The 19289-nt window shown below is 35.3% G+C and overlaps 1 protein-coding gene across 1 annotated transcript in view; it reads left to right on the forward strand.

Annotated features, from left to right (window-relative positions):
- Nucleotides 1–17795, forward strand: part of LOC111510390 (nose resistant to fluoxetine protein 6-like) — a 30337-nt gene extending 12542 nt beyond the window's left edge. Inside the window, exons 6-13 of the mRNA XM_074179839.1 lie at nt 980–1125; nt 1233–1401; nt 2804–2994; nt 3306–3447; nt 7188–7365; nt 10623–10765; nt 17136–17369; nt 17681–17795. Coding sequence (XP_074035940.1) covers nt 980–1125; nt 1233–1401; nt 2804–2994; nt 3306–3447; nt 7188–7365; nt 10623–10765; nt 17136–17336 — 1170 coding nt within the window. The 3' untranslated portion in view covers nt 17337–17369; nt 17681–17795. The remainder of the gene's footprint in view (nt 1–979; nt 1126–1232; nt 1402–2803; nt 2995–3305; nt 3448–7187; nt 7366–10622; nt 10766–17135; nt 17370–17680) is intronic.
- The last annotated feature ends 1494 nt before the right edge of the window (nt 17796–19289 follow it).

Raw genomic sequence — 19289 nt, forward strand, 5'->3', positions numbered from 1 at the left:
ATTATGGAGCCATTTTTCACCCGACGCATATCGACATATAAGTTCGGTTTTTTATGGTGGAACAGCTTCAATCATCGTTCAGAATAATCAGTTCGTAGTTGTGTGTGGTGGATTGTGAGCTCGCGCGGCACCCTCTTTGAACAGAGCTTTCGCACAACAAACGATTCATCCACGATATGTCCAACACGTACCTTCGATATCTTTAGAGCCTCAGCTATCACGAGCAACTTCACTTTGCGGATATCCAAAATTATTTTGTGGGCTTATTTGACTTGCCCATTTCACCTCGTTGAACACTTCTCAATGGTTGATTTCCCTGGTGCGAAGTCCGAATAATGTTTATCAAGCTTGCTTCGGCTTCAAGAGTATTTTGTTGCCAAAAACAATGCCTCATTATCACACGAAATTCCTTTACATCATTTTCTTCAAAATATCCAAAGTTGCTTGACTCAAAATGTTCTATTTCACAAACTGATAGTCCGACAACTAGAAAATTTATACACGTGTCTATTGAAGGATAGGGTCAACTAAAAATCATATGGATTCAATACTAATAGCGCCATGTGTGTGTTAGTCTACAAACCTTTCAGTCCACCTATCAGATTTTCACTCTTTGCTTTTTATTTTCAATCGATCCAATTATACTAGATTTTACCAAGAATTTGTCAACAACTTCTTCATAAAGAATACCGTTTCTCACTGAACATAATAAGAAACAATAACAAGAATTATACTTGATAATAATTTCACAATTTTCATACCATAAATCGAATGAAATGGATAGACATATATAGATCAACACGTCTACATCATCAGTGGTCTACAAACTAACATGCAGCGAAACGTATTTTAAATAAAATCTTTGGTGTGGAAATTGTATAATCATTATCAAGGATTTTGGATAATCGCTTAGACATCTGAAAAACACCTGTGAAAATAGCGAAAACTGCAATTCAGAATATATTCTATATTTTTGTAGTACGACGAAGTTAAGAATGCATATATTTCCCATGCACCTCTCGCTGTGGATACATTTCTGACAATCGCAGGAATGCTGACTACCCTAAGTATGTTAAAGAAGAAAAATATTAATATTTTCATCTGCATCATGCACAGATACTTGAGGTGAGTGCAATTTGAAGTCATTTGCAATTATTTTGATAACATTGTAGGTAACGTTTTAAAAGATTTTCGCCCTCAAAATTTGACATCAAGATTTTTCGCCTTTTTAGACTGACCCCTGTTCTAGCCATCGCAGTTTTAATGCATTCTACGATTTTGAGATATTTTGGTAATGGTCCACGTTGGAATATTTTCGAAAGTATACTGATTCAGCCCTGTAGAAACAATTGGTGGATGACACTGCTTTATGTACAGAATTATTTGTCACCTATGAATTATGTAAGTATTTCTGCTTATAATCGTGCAGAAAATCAATTTCCAGCATGAGAGTTATGGTTGAGATACTTGAGTATATTAGGTCCGAGATTGTAGATAATTTAGTCGGTCGATTAAAATTCACACACTGTGAACACTCATCAGTGACCTTCGTTTCTTTTTGGGATTTGTCACTCCCCATACCACAAAGAAGTGGCCAACAGAGTTTGTCACATTGCTTGTATACCTTCCCAAGAGAGAAAACTGCAGATGGTCCAGTTGCAAGGTAAAAAAATGCCGAAACCAAAAGTTATATCCATCCATTAGTTTTTCCGTATTTCAGTAATCCATTTCAAAATATTTTTTCCATCGGAGAGATATAAAATCAAATTGAATGTTGCAATCGAATTTTCTCTAGATGGATAAGATATGAGCGATTATGCAGCTTCGAATCACTGTGGGTCTACTTAGAGCGGACATTACACAGCATATTGCCACTGTATAGAAGGTGTTTTCTTCTATACGGTGATATTGCAGACACCCGTATACTGGCACGTGGCACAAATACAACAATTCACACGTGTCACCAATTTCACCAAAATAGTGGATAGGCGTTCGTCCTCTTTTATGGAGAGGGGGAAACGAGTTTGCACCTTTGAGATAGCTGACATAATGTTTCTTTCAGCTTTTTGAAATGTTATTATTGACCTGTTAATTATTGGATTACTTTAACGTTGTTCTGTTTTCAATAATATTTCACTCTATTTCACTTTGTCACAAAAATGATATTTGTACAAGATACACTTCACTGTGAGATTTCAACTGAACTGCGTGATAGCTGAAATAATAAAAAGATTTGCATTTTGGCATACCATTTTATTAATGTGTGTCATTTAATTTCATATGATAATGTTAGAATATTATATTATTTCAATACTTTACATAATCGTATATTCGTATAGTTAACGTAATGATTTAGAAATATTGTGAAAGTTCACTGAGTTCAATATAATCCATACATTGTTGAAAAAACTGTTTCCGCAACCATTTCAGTTTTGTATCATTTGATTGTTTTCGCAACCATTTCAGTTTTGTATTATTTGATTGTTTCGAAAATTTTGGATCGGATTGTCACGAATGATGATCCTCTACGACAACATGAGATGTTCGAGACAGTGTGTGGATACCGATGAGCCACTCAGGCACTGTTCAAAAATATGCCTTTGCCACACATGTTTGTCTTGTTGAATAAGTAATATTCGTTCAACGTGTTTTTTGATGTCCATGTGCTTTTACGAACATTCTAAAAATGTTCAATGGATATTCTGTTTACTGGGATGAGGGGCTTTAGCCTCAAACTGAGCGAGGAGCGGAAGTCAGTGGTCTGCTGTGTCCGTATACTGACTTGAATCTTTTTACTTTACAGTGTGTCCCCCAATCATGGTACTTAGCTGTCGACATGCACTGTTTCATTTTTGGTACTATAATTCTCATTCTGCTGAGAAATTCTATTAAAAAAATGGTTTTTGTCACAGCCTCCTTGATCTTGACAGGTATAGCAGTAACTTATTTCATTTGTTACACTTATGGTTTACCAGTTTCTAACTACACCAACGGGTAAGTAATTTCTGATGATGTTGAAATATGTCAAACTAATATAATGGATGATTGAGAAGAGTAGGTACCTCGTATTTTACACTGAATCACATACCGTAGAACTCAGTCTCAGATAAATTATCCAAATTGTTTTCTTATCAATTTCATGAAGTGTTCCTTCATTGAGTGGTTTCGGTGAGTGGTCCAGTATATGATGATTCAGGTCCAAAACGTTCAATCTCATTTTATTTTTATCAATCAATTCTTGTTGCAAAATTCAATATCACTCTGTGTATGTATTTATGTATTTTATATCCGTCATAACTTCGTAGGTGGGACAAATCAGATAATTACATTAAAACGTACTACGTACCAACGCATACAAGATTTCCACCATATATGATCGGCATGTTGTGTGGGCTGTTTATGAAATCGATCCAGTCTTCCGAAGTTGGCAAATACCATCTTACCCATGTATGTATAATGATTAATTATTCATTAGGAGAAAGAATTCAATTGTTTTTTGTCGCGTAGATTTCAAATCTATTTCCCTTTCTTTCAACAGCTCTAGTTTTTAAAATACAGTTTATGACCATATTTGTGTACTAGCTTCATTTACCTCCCACATATCAATATATATTCCAGGAATATTTCATGAATATACATTTGAGGATATTGTATTATGCTATGAATATGCCATGGATATATATAACTTCTGGTGAATATTTCCTGGAAGTGCTCCTGGCGAACCATTGATACATTCTAAGAATATTCCTGGAGAATATTCTTGGAATAACTTGAAATATTCTAAGAATATGTAAGGTATATTCTATTAAGAATATTCCAGGAATAGAACCCAAGGAATATTCATAAATTATTCGGGATATTCTGAGTCTATTGTAGGAATATAAAAAAGGGAATCACCATAAAATATTCTTCAAATATATTTCATGAATATTCTAGAAATATTTGGAATGTGATGAGTAAATGGTATTAATTTTTTTTTTTGAATGATGCAACTAATTTTCCTTTATTTTCAGTATTTCAATATTGAATTTCACAAAAAGGATTTGAAGCTTTATATCTTCTATTAATTATCTGCGAGCGCTTTCGACAGTTGGTAGTACTGTCATCTTCTAGGCACTCCTCAAACTGAACTTGTCATCGTGTCGTCTGCCTCTTTATACGGTCAGAGTGTCTCAACTCCGATGAAGTATTTCCTATGGCTAGGTTCAATTGTTTTTCTTAAAAAAACATTTTTCTCGGAAAATGGTCGTTCTTCCTATTTCTACGTCATAAAATCGATGTCCATTTAACCACTGATAAGAATATACAAAAGATATCTTAGTTATTATAGCCTGTCTAAACAAATATTTTTTTACGAAATAAATGATGTACCTATCACATTTTTCTAAATGGAAAATTATTTTTTTCATTGGATGCAGAATTTTTCCCATAAATCGTGCAATATCAAACCAAACAAGATTAAATGAAAAAACATTATGAATATTACTAATATTTTTTTTCATTTTATGGTATATATTCATGGATTCAGAGCTTAAGTTCTAAATATATAAATTTGTCAAGTGACAAACTACAAAAATAAAGAAGGAAGAGTTTAATGAAGGTTGATAATGAAACTTTTATAAAATATGTCCGATACGTCTTCCATTTTCTTGAATGCAGAGCTGAAGTCTATGTTTGAAAGTCGGTTCTATCCTGGGCAAGACAGCTGGTGTAATGCTGCCAAAAGCATTCGTTATTCTAAGTTGGATATTTTCGGAAGAAGCTGGTGGCTCGGTGGCTTGACGTAAACCATATTTTTATGTATCCCCATAAGAAAAAATCCAGTTTTGATAAATCTGGTGATCTAGCGGGCCACCGTACATGCCCATTCCGTCCTATACATTTATTGGGAGCGCTCATGTTTAGAATAATTGATACATCCAGTTTCAACAAATCGTTTAATTTTATTTTATTCGCTGAAGGTGAACTATACATCAAATGAAGAAATTGCACGGTGTTCTATTTAGAGAATGAATGTGTTGTAAACATAACATATATCTCGATCACAGCCGTCACATATGGATTTCACAGTAAAAAAATCATTGATATTATGGCGATACAATAGAAATTTGTCATTTTTAGAAAAAAAAAAAAATAAGAAAACTATAGGACACGCTATAATGTACAACATTGAAACAAGATATCTTTCGTACATTCTTATCAGTCGTCAAATGGATTTCACTTTGAAAAAAGTCTTTCATGCTTTTTTAAGAAAAACTATTGAACCTAGCCATAGGGAATATCTAATGAAATTTGTGGAGGTTTCGTTGGCGCTCCTCATGGATCAATAATATACAGGGTGTTCCCTTTAAAATAAGGAAGATTCTGCAAATTTTTATTTACAATATGGCAAGTGGTATTTCATACCCTGTATATCACAGGTAGATTTCAGATATATCATTTGAGAGAGTTACCAATGTAGAATATTTGACAAAAAAAAATCAATGGGACTTGGCACAACTTTATAATTTCAAATATTCTGAGTGACGAAAATTGGGAAAAAACCTGTCATGCTAGATATCTCGAAAACCGTCAATATTTTCGAAGTGAAAATATACATAAAGTGTCTTTTATTTTTTATGTAGAAACCGAAATACCGATAAAAAATATAGGCTGCCATTTGAAAAAACACAGTTGGGATCCGCCCAGAAAATATTGAACACCCTCTGTGGTGTTCACCACAGAGGGTGTTCAATATATATATATATATATATATATATATATATATATATATATATATATAAATATAAATATAAATATATATATATATATATATATATATATATATATATATATATATATATATATATATATATATATATATATATATATATATATATATATATATATATATATATATATAGCAAGCTGTGGGCGCCAGTTGATATTTATTCAACAGGAGGGGGGTAATAGGGCAAATAGACAAAGCCTTCTAACACTTCTTTCAAGCAGTTAATTTAAATATTGAAATCAGTAAGGTTAATGAAAAGTTAAGAAAATTACATTTGATTGAAATATACACTATAACAAGTTCAATTAATAAGCAACCCAGTCCATTGGTTAACTTGAATTTTAAGGCTTGTTAAATGTAATTGCAAAATTCACAAACAGAAAAAGGTATAAACTCAATTAACGAACAGGCCTGTTTTGTTAACAACATTTAACACTTTAATAACTAAATGGGAAAACAAAACTTGAGGGTTCCTGTATCTGGGGACATTTTTATCCAAAAAATTATATCTTTGTGGGTTTCTCACGCTAAAGAAAAGAAAATATTACAATTGCACTTCCTAAACAACTGTTTATGGAGCCTTGAAAAATAATCAGTGGCACCCCGTGTATCCGTTGAGGGAAATATTTATTGCAACGGCCACCTCTTTCCTCAATTTATTAATAAGAAACGCCTCATATTACACGTATAAATTCATCTCCATAAAGAAACCTAAAAGTTACATATTGGCGGAGAATGAATTGATTTTAGTCAATAAAACACTAACCTTAGATTTAATAAGGTTTCTTTCTTTTTATAAAACTCAAGATGGAATCAACACCACGAATTCCTTTGGACGAGTTCTTTCTTCTCTCTTCTTTCTTTTTTTTTTTGTTTTTTTTAAACCCTTCGTTATCAGTTTCGATTCGGAAACTCTCGGGCCAATTTGGTATACAAAATTACAAGAAATTTTGTATACTAAATTGGATTTTTGTTTATTTGAAATTGGATATATATATATATATATATATATATATATATATATATATATAACAGAATAATTAGTGACTGGATTAACTATAAATCGATTTAATTCGTGAGGCTGCAGTCAATAGCTGGGCTGTTACAAAGAAAACTCTTTATTATATGTCAAGCTTTTGGTATATTTCACACCTTCGTCAGGACAACTACAATAATAAGATTATATTTCTTGTAAAAAATATATAAATATGGAGAACTTCCTAACGTGAGAATAAAATATAAAATGGTTCAAAAACAGATAGAAAAACATTAATAAATGACAGTTGATAAAAATTTTGGCTGATAATGTCAAGTGGGAAAATTCTGAATGATACTCACTATTGACTGCAACCTCACGAATTAAATCGATATATATATATATATATATATATATATATATATATTTTTTTTTTTTCAGGTTCAATCATTCGCCGTTTGGAGTGCAACGATATCTATATTAGCAATGTGTATGTTTATTTCGTCAGCACTGAGCGATGAGACTGCTGTTTTGAATGCTGTGTATAATGCAGTAAACAGATCGATTTGGTCTCTAGGAATTTGTTCTATCATCCTGATGTGTTTCACCCAGAATGGAGGTACGAAATTTATGAGATATAAAACTACAGAGTGTTTCCTAACGATGGTTTCAAGAAAAAAAGTTTCTATGAACATATGTCTGGAGTTGCTTCGTTTCTGAGGTAGAGAGTGAAGTTAAAAAAAACGGTTAGTAAAATGTTATTGAAATTATTCGGTGATGAAATCACTGCTAAGAGACAACCGATATGGCAACCCTATTACTGTCAGCTTGTCTCCAAATCAGGTGTTCATGAAATGCAAAGTGGCTTCAATGTTTTTTCTGGAAAACGAATCTATATATGGAGAAAACACAATAGAAAAAGTTTCATTTTCAGTTGAATAATCCAAAAAAATATAAAACTACTACAACAAGTCAGTGGCATACTAATTTTCCCCAATATTGTTGGCTGCGGTGAACACTGAGGCTCCACTGGACCTAATAATTTCAATGTAGTTATGGCTAAATGGGCACCTTATCACTTCAAATAACTGTAGCGAATTTCAACCAAATCGGTTTAGGGATAGTCATGATAGTTTATAAAAACTGTACGCCCCCTGTCTCAGAAACAAAGCAACTTCGGACATATGTTCATGAAAACTTTTTTCCTAAAACGACCTAACGAATCCCCCTTTAATTTATCGTCGTATCAGGAACAGGCAATATCGACGAATGCGTAAAATGGGAGTGGATCCCATTTACGCAGAAAGAAAGAAGTTCTATAAATTTTCTCATTTGTGGCATGATCTTCAAATTGACGATGACCAACACTTTCCTCATTTTCGCACTAGGTTGCGTTCAAATCCCAGCAGAACGGCATCGGTTCGCAATTTGCACCTAGTTGGACGAAAACTGACGAACGATACGGGCCAAGTGGACGCGGTCCCTTACCGATCCATGTGTTTGGATCGTTCGTGCGTTGTGCGAATTCTGACGAATCGATTTCACAACTTATCGCAGATCATTCAAAATATTTCTATTTGTTTCGATTACGAACAACTGAATGTAGCCACATGGTACTCTTGAAACAGCATAAATCAATAATAATAATAAAATAATATATTCAATGATTCATCTCCCTACTTCCCTACTGGTGTTCTATATTCAGTATACTGAGAAAGGCAAGTAATGATTGATATCAAAACGGATGTTAGACAATTCAAAAATCGTTGGTAACTGGGTTTGATACCTCTCAAATTTTTTTAATCAGGCACTTTTTCGAAACACCAAAACTGCAATACACCAACCAAGTTGACGTCTTCAGTAGGAAAAAGAAACTCAAAAAATTCTACCTACTGATTTGTATCAAATTTTGTATAGAAAATGAAATCAAGTGCTCAAAAATACTTGAAATGTTGTCAGTGGCATATGATGATTGTACTCTGAGTCAGAAAAATGTTTACAAATGGTACAAACTATTCACAGAAGGTCGAAAAGATGTGAATGACGACGCTAGCCCTGAACACCCGAGCAAATCAACAACTGAAGAAAGTGCTGAGAAAGTGAAGAAAATTGTTATGGGAAATAGTCGAATCACTATAAGAGAAGTTCCTGAGGATGTCGGCGGCATATCGGTTGGCAATTTTTTCGGAAATTTTGGGGTTTTGGTAATGAATTTCGTTTGAAAATTGTTGAATTTTTCCCAAAAAAACCGTCACATGAGCATTGATCAGAATCTGTTGGATGACATTATCGCTGAAAGGCTCATAACTGGTGACAAATCATGACATCGAAACCAAAGTTCAATCGTCCTAATGGAAGAGGCCACGAGAGCCATGACCAAAAAGCACTGCAAGTTTGATCACCGTGGCGTAGTACATCAGCAGTTCTTGCCACATGGTCTTAATCTTGAAGTTATGTGCCGCTTGCGAGAAGGGATACGAAGAAAACGTCCGGCATTGTATGAAAACAATCCATGGCTTTTGCATCACGATAATGCACCTGCTCACTCGTTGGCCAACAACAACATCATGATTATTCATTAGCCACCATATTCACCAGATTTGTCGTCCTGCGACTGTTCTCATGGAAAGACGGCGTTTTGCGAGGCTGAGAAAGAAGAAACCGAGAGAGCTTAAGGAGATACCAAAAAGTGCAAATCAGAACTGCTTCGAAAATTGGAAATAATGCTGTTGTATTTTTCAAAAAAAAATAAATTCATCTAATTTTTTGAACATACCTAGTATCTAATCGTATCTAATAAGGTACTCTTTCACCTATTACTTCCTGACACGCATCAATGCCCTCGAATAGGAAGATTTGGGATATGTTCTGGTAAAATTCCCAGCTAATTTCAACAGAGTGTTTCATGTAATTGAACAATGATCGTTTGAAATGGAGCCTCCGTCAAGGCTCTATGCCGTTCTTCAAAGCTTGTTGAGCGACACACATTTTTGCTGGTATCCGTACTTTTGAAACGGTTTTCAATGGCTCGCTTAGTCTGACCGATATAATTTTGTCCCAGTTCACCTTCAATCCTCAGCTCGCACAAGTTTTAACTTTTGTGGGTTGCCGTTCGTAGGAGAACGACAGCTGGTTAACGGAAAATAGTTAGTTGTCAAACAGATGTTTTGAACGGATATGCAAACTCAATATTCGAGGATCTGTTGTTAAGAGTTGAAATAGAGCCCTCAACCCTTGATTTCATTGTATCAAAGTTCGCAAATATATTGTCGAAACCAAGTCCGTGAAAAATGATCTAACTCATATTTTGCTTCCAGTTCATATCTCCTCTTGAACAGATTAGCTATGAAGAGGAGCAGTGGATTTCCAATTGCTTTGCCTTCATGCTGTCAGTAGAAACGGTCGTTGAACTGCAAGCAAGGGAGGAGTTAGATTCCTTTCCACGGACTTGTATATGTAGAGAATGTATTTTTGACAGAAAAAAAATCAAAGGTAGAGGACATTATTTCAACACTTAAAAACAGATCCTGCTATCAGAGCTGATATCTTTGATAGCTTACACTATTATCCACAACAAAAAACGGCAGGTCTAAACATTTTTGTCCATAGATTTTCCATTATCCCCTTGAGTAAAGAGAGGTACGATATTGAGAAAAATGTAATCAGGGATGTAGCTGAAAGCAACATTCATTTTTCTAATATAGTAGATAAGGAAGCGCAGATGATTACGAAACGTAAATAAAGGATGAATCTCCGTAGTTTAAATTTTTGGAGATTATATCCAACATTCCTATATAAATGATAGGTAACTCTAAGAACAAGATACTTTGCGCTTGAATTATTTTTCGTACATTTATATTTGCTTGACTTTTTCAGGAGTTATCGACAAGTTCTTGTCCCTTCCGAGCTTCCAAGTATTGTCGAAACTGACATATTGCATGTACATATTTCATTTCATGATAATACTGGTGAAGGTGGCATCATTGAAGACTGTGGTACATTTTTCGATATATGATCAGGTAAGTAACTCAATACATACCTATCAATTCCTACGGTTTTTGTCAGACATATATATTTTTGAAAAACTGTAATTCCGCGTCAAAACATTATTACATTGACTTCACGCCTACCACTTTTCCGACTTTATACGGTCCGACACGAAGAAAAGCTGTGGATTGTAGCCCAACTGAGCAAGCTAGTGTTGTCCAAGCGGCTGAAATGTGCAGGAGAGGTTTCAAATGACTCAGATATTTGACGTTTGACCATGAGACTCGTATTATTTGTCTCACAGAAAATACGAGTTTTAGTTATTTTCTTACCACACTACCTGTTTTGTTGTCCAACCGGCTATAATGTACAGGGAAGATGTCATGCGACTAAGCAGCCGGTTTATGATGAACCATTAATGATTTTTTTTCTCAGAGGTCTCTTCCTAACGGTTTCTCATGTGTTTCTGGGTATATCATCCTATAAATTTTTGTTTCTAATAGATCCATTTCCTCGTTTGATTTCGGAACAATGATATTGGAAGCTCCACAGCTGTTTATTGCGCACATGGAGGGTATATCAACGATACAACAAGATTATTCATATAATTTTGTAACGAGAAGGCCTGAAGTTTTGATTGAACCCAATTGGAGAGTCTAGAACAGAGGTTCTCAAATGTATTTTGTATACCGCTCTCTTCGAGAATTAATTACTTTCTAGCACCTCCCAATTTTTTTACTTTACTACATTTTAAGAATCACAATCGCAGTCATTATTTTAATAAGTAAATGTAAAAATAACTGAGACTTTCTGATGAGGGTAACGAAAACACCATTTTGTAATATTAGGAAAACTTTTATTCATGTTATTAAAACAAATATTTAAATTTTAATTATAAAACTAATCTAATGTGAAGGATGAATTTTATGATTTTTAACAAGTTTTCAGGCTCGAATTTACTCAAAAACAGCCGTAAGTCACCGCGTTCGGTAAAATCTGCAACCGATTTATCTTTTTAGTGAGCAACGTTGCCACAGTACTAAATCCACGTTCACACAAATACGATGATGGGAATGTTATCAAAAATCGTTGAACCTTTCTATACAGGGTGTCCCTGGACTTCCTCTTTTCCTCTCGGGAATGTATAGATGGGGTCAAAATATCACCAGTACTTCATATAACTTTTTTTCCTAAAAGTCTTCGTAACCAAGTTACGGGCCCTCGAAGTTACAAAATGAAAAATGTTTTTCTTTGATAACTTTTCAAGTGAATATTTAAAATCATCCAAATTTTGGTAATTGACTAAACAAATGAATTCCTTCGATGAGCTTTCAATCAGGAGTCAGTTGTTTTGCTACAAAGTCAGGAACGGACCACCCCCGATGGTCCACACCCCAAAACTTTGAAATGACAGATATTTTTCAATATTTTTCAACAAAATAAGGTTACTTGGACAATTTTATGAATAAAAGTACTCGTGTGGAAAGTCGATCGGAGCAACGAGTCTTGATAAAAATGTAGTTCTACTCGACGACATCAAACCCGCTCGTCCACCATTATTTGAAATGAATAATTATCAAAGCAGAAATAATAATGATAACGTTAATTCAACAACATTTATAACAGGAATAATACAAAGTATGCTAAAATGAAGTCGTAAACAAAAAGTACAGTACCTATATGGAAGTTTAAGTCACAATTGTGATAGCAGATATTTTTTCAAAAGAAATATCAAGTTCTGTAGATTCGTGGTGTTTTTAAACTAACAAGCTACTCTACTATGAAATATCGAATCCATTCCATATTTTGTATGTACATAATACGTGTGGAATAATCACGTTTCGTGTTGATCAGTTATCTGAATCTCATGAAACTCAACATTCGAATGTTTCAAATTCTTCTTCACAGCTAAACTGTTGAGGAGTTTCACTGATAATTATAATTTTATGGGAGAAATTCTTTAACACGAATCTAAATTTAGCTGAAAAAACGCACATCGGAAAAAATATTTACTATACTAATAAAAAGCAAACGAATGAACTACAAAAACGGCTGCACATGATCAGGTGAAAAATATCCAGGGAATAATTATGTTCCATTTCTTTCACAGATGTTGACAAAAAAACCTTTTAGAAAGTTTTGATAAAAAATGAGAAACTGGAATGCGATTTGGTTTTGTTGAGTGGTGCGTTGTCATATGACTATCATTGTATTGTCAATATTCTATAGGATATTTTGAATTTTTTTGATATGGCCGAACAGTTTACATTCAATGAATATGCAGATATGCATGTATTTTATGGACGAGCATTTTGTAATGCTGCAGAAGCTCGTCGTCTGTATTCCGAGCATTTTCCCAATCGAACGGTACCGTCAAGAGAAACATTCGAGCGTGTCGATCGCAGCTTGAGGGAGACAGGTATATAATAAATTGATAATTAATTTGAGCACGTTGTTTTATTTCGATATTATTGTAGGTACAGTTTTGCCAAAACGAGGTGGTGAGGGCGCTCCTAGGACGGTACGTACCGTTGTATTGGAGGAAAATATTTTGGAAGCCGTCGCTGATGATCCTTCAATGAGCATCAGAAATCTATCAGAACAGTTCCATACATCCAAGTCCACTATTCATAGAATAATTAGGGAACAACTGCTCCACCCATTTCACATCCAGAAGGTACATGCCATGACACCTCAAGATTTTCCAGCACGACTGGAATATGCCAATTGGTTCATGGATAGGCAAAGAGAGGATATGACTTTTATTAATCGAGTTTTATTCACTGATGAAGCAGGTTTCAGTAGAGATGGAGTTATCAACTCTCATAATCTCCATATATGGGCCGAAGAAAATCCCCATGGGATATTGCAAACCAAACACCAACGGAAATTCAACGTGAATGTTTGGGCTGGTATCATAGGAAACCATCTTATAGGACCATTCGTTCTACAGGACCGATTGAATGGAGAACGTTATTTGGAGTTCATTCAGAACGATTTGAATGGACTTTTGGAACATGTTCCATTGCAAACCCGAAGAGATATGTGGTTTATGCATGATGGCGCTACTCCTCATTTTAGTTTGATTGTGCGTCACCATCTGAACCATATTTTCCACAATAGATGGATTGGTAGAGGTGGGCCATATTCATGGCCATCGCGGTCTCCGGATTTAAATCCATTGGATTTCTTTCTGTGGGGGCATCTAAAAAGCCTTGTTTACGCTACACCTATTCAAACAAGAGATGCATTGTTGAATAGAATAACATTACATTGTGAAGCCATACGAAACGACCCTGGAATGCTATTTCAAGTACAGAGAGGGTGTCTTCGCAGACTAAGAAAATGTATAGAGAGAGAAGGTGGTCATATCGAGCAGTTTCTGTAGCGGATTTTTCATTTCTGTTTGCTCTTGAGGCTCTTGAGTTTCGTTAGTTAAACGTGTTTGCATTATAAAAATTCGTTATGAACATTTTACCTATCATTTCCATTTTCCTTAAAAACTAATATTTTCGAATAATGGTAGACATCTCAGGATAAATGTTGTTGAATTAACGTTATCATTATTATTTCTGCTTTGATAATTATTCATTTCAAATAATGGTGGACGAGCGGGTTTGATGTCGTCGAGTGAAACTACATTTTTATCAAGACTCGTTGCTCCGATCGACTTTCCACACGAGTACTTTTATTCATAAAATTGTCCAAGTAACCTTAATTTGTTGAAAAATATTGAAAAATATCTGTCATTTCAAAGTTTTGGGGTGTGGACCATCGGGGGTAGTCCGTTCCTGACTTTGTAGCAAAACAACTGACTCCTGCATGAAAGCTCATCGAAGGAATTCATTTGTTTAGTCAATTACCAAAATTTGGATGATTTTGAATATTCACTTGAAAAGTTATCTGAGAAAAACATTTTTCATTTTGTAACTTCGAGGGCCCGTTACTTGGTAACGAAGGATTTTAGGAAAAAAAGTTATATGAAGTACTGGTGATATTTTGACCCCATCTATACATTCCCGAGAGGAAAAGAGGAAGTCCAGGGACACCCTGTATACAATGGTTGAACGATAAATCACAATCCAGGGTACAGTTGCGGGATTGGCTTTTGTAGCCAAAATTCTTGGTATCCATTTTTGAATTTTATTTTTATTTCCTCGTTCGTTATCGGTTCTATGAGTTCTTCTTGCAGCTCGCGTGATCCTGCTGTGTTGACATTTGAAAAAGGATCCAACACCCAGTCCGGTATTTTTAATTTTAAAATGTCCTGGAATCGTTCTGCAAAATCACTGTGGAGGTTCTTCAAATGTTGGCAGTGAACAAGCAAGTCGTCGTTGTTGAAGGATACTGCTGACAAGTTAGGGAAATTGCGAAACTCACGTCTGCCGATATTATTCTTGTATAAGAGTAATTTGGCGCTACAAAAGCAGCAATGCCATTTTTTATTTTAATCAAATTCAAGTCGCCACCTTGAAGTTGAAGATTGACATCTTTGAATAATTTATACAGGTCTGTCAAGTACGCAACATCATTCTTTGAAGTGATGAGGTTGTCGTGCTATTCTTTGTCTTTGTTTTTCAAGAAGTCTATTACAGGGTCAAATAGACTATAAATTCGAGTCGAGTTGATAACCAACGCACTTCTGTGTGAAATAGCAATCGGTTGAAGTCTTCATCATTAGCAGCACAAATCTGATTAAATAATCTGCCATTTAAAGAGCTGTTTCGGATTTTATTGATTTGATGATATATTGCAGTGATTGAGAGAGGCGCTCACTCAAATTTTTCGCTACCAAATGTTGCCTTTGAATGACGCAATATACAGCGAGTACATCTGGAATTTTATTTTTCAACTACGTTATGGAGCCTTTGTGACGTCCTATCATAGCCGGAACGTCATCCGTAGCAGCTGATATAATATTCTTCAGTGGAATTTCTTTCTCATCACAAAATTTTTCCAGTATATCATATATGGTTTCTCCTTTTGAATCTGGCTCTAAATTTCTGGCAAATAGTAGTTCTTGATATATTTTCTCATTTTTAATAAACCTCACGTATGACAACAACAATGCACACGTGCACTCATCTAACTGAATTGAGAATTTAGAAGTCTTCAGATGATTGAACAAAGACTCTTCAATGCTTTCAGCCATCTCATCAATTCGTCTTTGCACGGAACTATTGCTCAAAGGAATTTTCGGATAATATTTGCCGCTGATTTATGGAGCACAGTAGTTATTACACAGTTATTATTACACACTTTTGTCTTTTTTATCTGATTGAGGGTTTCATCGCTTCATTCGAAAATGTTTTTTGACAAAGAAGGCACATAGGCGAAGATGGATTTGTGGGATTTTTAATAAATCCATATTTTACATATTCCACGTTATACTGCCGTTCCTTCTATTTTGCTTCCGACATAATTTTGTCTTCAAAAATACCGAAGTAAAGAATCGAGTATTGAAAACTTGCTAATGACACCACTCACAGTATTCACCACCTCACATACAGCACTTTACCTAGCTAGTTGCTAACTAAATTCACTTGTTTTCGTAATATCGTTGAATGACGTTACTGGCTGAATGGCGCGCGCGCTTTTATATGAGGCAGCGGGCGGGCCTAGCACTTTCGAGAATGGAGACTAGAAACTTCTCGCTTCGCATTGAAGCTTACTGCCATCGATTGAACAGTTTGACAACTATCGGACAGGAAATAGTTACGGTCTAGTCCCCTAGATGGCGTCACACGAGGAAACGAGCGTTAAGCGTAAAGGAGCGGTAAAGTTTGTGTTAAAAGCAACAAAACATTTTTAAATTGGCCATCGCCCCCCTAAACCGCTTCAACGTCCTCCAATCTTCTCTGTGCCCTTTACTGCCCCCCTATAGGCCTCCAGGGTGGCGTTATCGCCCACTTTGAGAAAGACTAGTCTAGAAATACAAACACGCGCTTTGTTCCTTATGAGTAATGCCTATTCTCCACCTATTTCATACTTGTAATTGTGCAAAAGGTGAACGTGCCATTAGGAATGATACCTTCATCACCGTTCATAGCTCTCATTGCACATTTTTCGATTTCTAAGGCATCCCGAAATTTGTCATGTAACGGCCTCGATAATTTCAACCACTCTGACATATTTTGTAACCATTCTTCAAAGCACTTTGAGCGATTCTAGACTTTTCGGGTCTAAGAAACCGAATATGTGAAAATGTTCTTAGAAGAGAGCTATTGGCGTCCGTTGAATTTGACTAGCATAGTTATTATGACCATTATCACAGCTTAGTTCATGAATTTCAGACTTTTCCTTCGATATTTTTCAATATATCACAAAGAAGGCATTGACAATTATATATTTTTATTTGAAATCACTACCCTATATATGATTTTTGACTAGGATTTTTTACAGCTAATCGAGACTTGGGGATTAACAGTGGTGACAATAGGCATATCGTTCTTAGCAAGCTTGACATTCGAATTACCCATATTCACCCTGGAGAATTACGTCATCAGTAGATGTATCAAAGATGAAATCCTACCCTCGTTCAGCAGGAAATGTGAAGAAACACGGAAGCTAGGATTTTTTTTGAAACCGAAGAAGACGAAATAAATTAGATGTGAATTAACATCAAGATTAAACAAGGTGATAATAGAAATTTGGTCTCTTCATTTCATGCACATTCTTCAGATAGATTGATTGATTTTTTTTATATTATCTCATACCTCTAGTACATTCCAGCTACGAAAGTATTTGATAAACTTAGCGGAGGAATTGTTTTATTGAAAAAGATTTTATGTATATCAAAACTCTCAAGAGTCCCGCGAAAAGTGTATCCAAAAAATAGGATTGTGTAAATAAATACCTACCGAATGGTATGAATGATATCGACGAAAGCTCAATTGGATATTTTGATATTGTATCCATTTGTAATTATTGCAGTCCATTATTTTCAGGACCCTGGATTCAACGGGAGATGAATGAAGAGAAATTATAGGTTGAATCTTCTCAATAGGAAGAAAGCAGATATGCAAGAATTATTTGAAAAATAGACGAATTATTATTCGTATCATAAAGAGTCGACGAAAATAAAATTGGTTAAACAAATGTAGAGTCAAATTCCCAATATTTCTGATTCTTCCTTTCATAAAACTATTCCTAACATTTTATACAAATCGTTCATTAATAAGTCATTTCCAGATCATCTACTTGAAAATATCTTATTTAATACCGTATGTGTCAATAATAATTCTAATGTCATTCTTCTTTTAAATATTACTACCAATGAGACTATTCTAGTACTGAACCGACTACAGAATTCTCGAAAACACCTTTATCGATATAAGCCCGTCTTCCCGGGCTGAACTTCCCTAGAGGGCAGTTCAGAAAGTCAATCGAGCGGCTAAACAAGAAATTCAAATAGTAGAAATAAATTAATCGTTAGTTGCTATGTGTTGTAATAAATAAATCAGTTAGTGGCTATTGAAATATTGTTGGAAATAAATTTGTTTAAGACAATTAATTCATTATTTGTCAGAATTGGTGTCAAAAGTGGATTTGTAAAATAAATCTGTGAGCGATTAGTGGACAATCTTTGTATTGCAGGGAAATTGACGAAAAATAGACTTGTGGATGTAAATAAGTATTTTCGGACATATACAGTTTTGTGGAAAATAGACAATAAGAGACAAAATGTGTTCGAGGAAAGTGCGCCTAGTAGACTTGAAAGTCACCGAATTGAAGCTATAATTGGAGGAGAGGGAGCTAGATTGTTCTGGAAAGAAGTCAGTACTCCAGAAGAGATTGTGGAAGAACTTGACTGAGTCAGGAGAAGATCCTGAAACATATTTATTCGAAGTTTCTGGGGGTGATTTGAGTTTGAGTTCAATAATGAACAATCATCTGCTCGTACACAGCAAGCTCCCGTAAAAAACGCTTATGTTGCCATTCTCCAACGACATGACAAAGGTGTTTTCGTAAAAGGCCTCATCAACAACGAGCCTTGCACCATGCTGATACAGATGCGACGAGAACCATTCTTGGGCCAGCCTTTGCCAAAACACCAGCAAGAATTGAACCGTCAAGTTGGAAGCTACGCACCGCAACAGGGGAACCAGCCACTCACTTGGAGAACTACCAATTGAATTGATGTTGGGCAGCACTACATTGCACCATCGAGCATTGGTGGCGGACATCGCATCGAGGACGATGTGATCATTCGAATGGACATAATGAATTCCAGAGGGTTCGAGCTGAATTTTCAAGACGGCGTTCTACGTGTCGGCGGAGAAGAGCTGGTGCTTCATGGAAGAAGCGAAGAGATGATCAGGGTCCTGTTGGCTGAAGACGAGTGCGTACCTGAGAGGGCTGAAATCACCCTGGAGGCTCGCCTGGACGGAAAAACGAACAGTGGAGAGGTAGTAATGTTCGAGCCAAGATACACGATGAGAAAATCAGACGAGGAATCGCAGTGGGGAAGGCCCTTTTGCGTATTTCTGTTACCTTGAAGAAAAGAACAATGCTGGGGCACTGTTTGTCTATTTCCTCCGTGATAAGGAGTGTACG

The sequence above is a fragment of the Leptinotarsa decemlineata genome, unplaced genomic scaffold (assembly GCF_025532065.1).
Source record: "Leptinotarsa decemlineata unplaced genomic scaffold, Ldec_3_MD MMD2_tig00026282_RagTag_RagTag, whole genome shotgun sequence".
Taxonomy (NCBI): domain Eukaryota; kingdom Metazoa; phylum Arthropoda; class Insecta; order Coleoptera; family Chrysomelidae; genus Leptinotarsa; species Leptinotarsa decemlineata.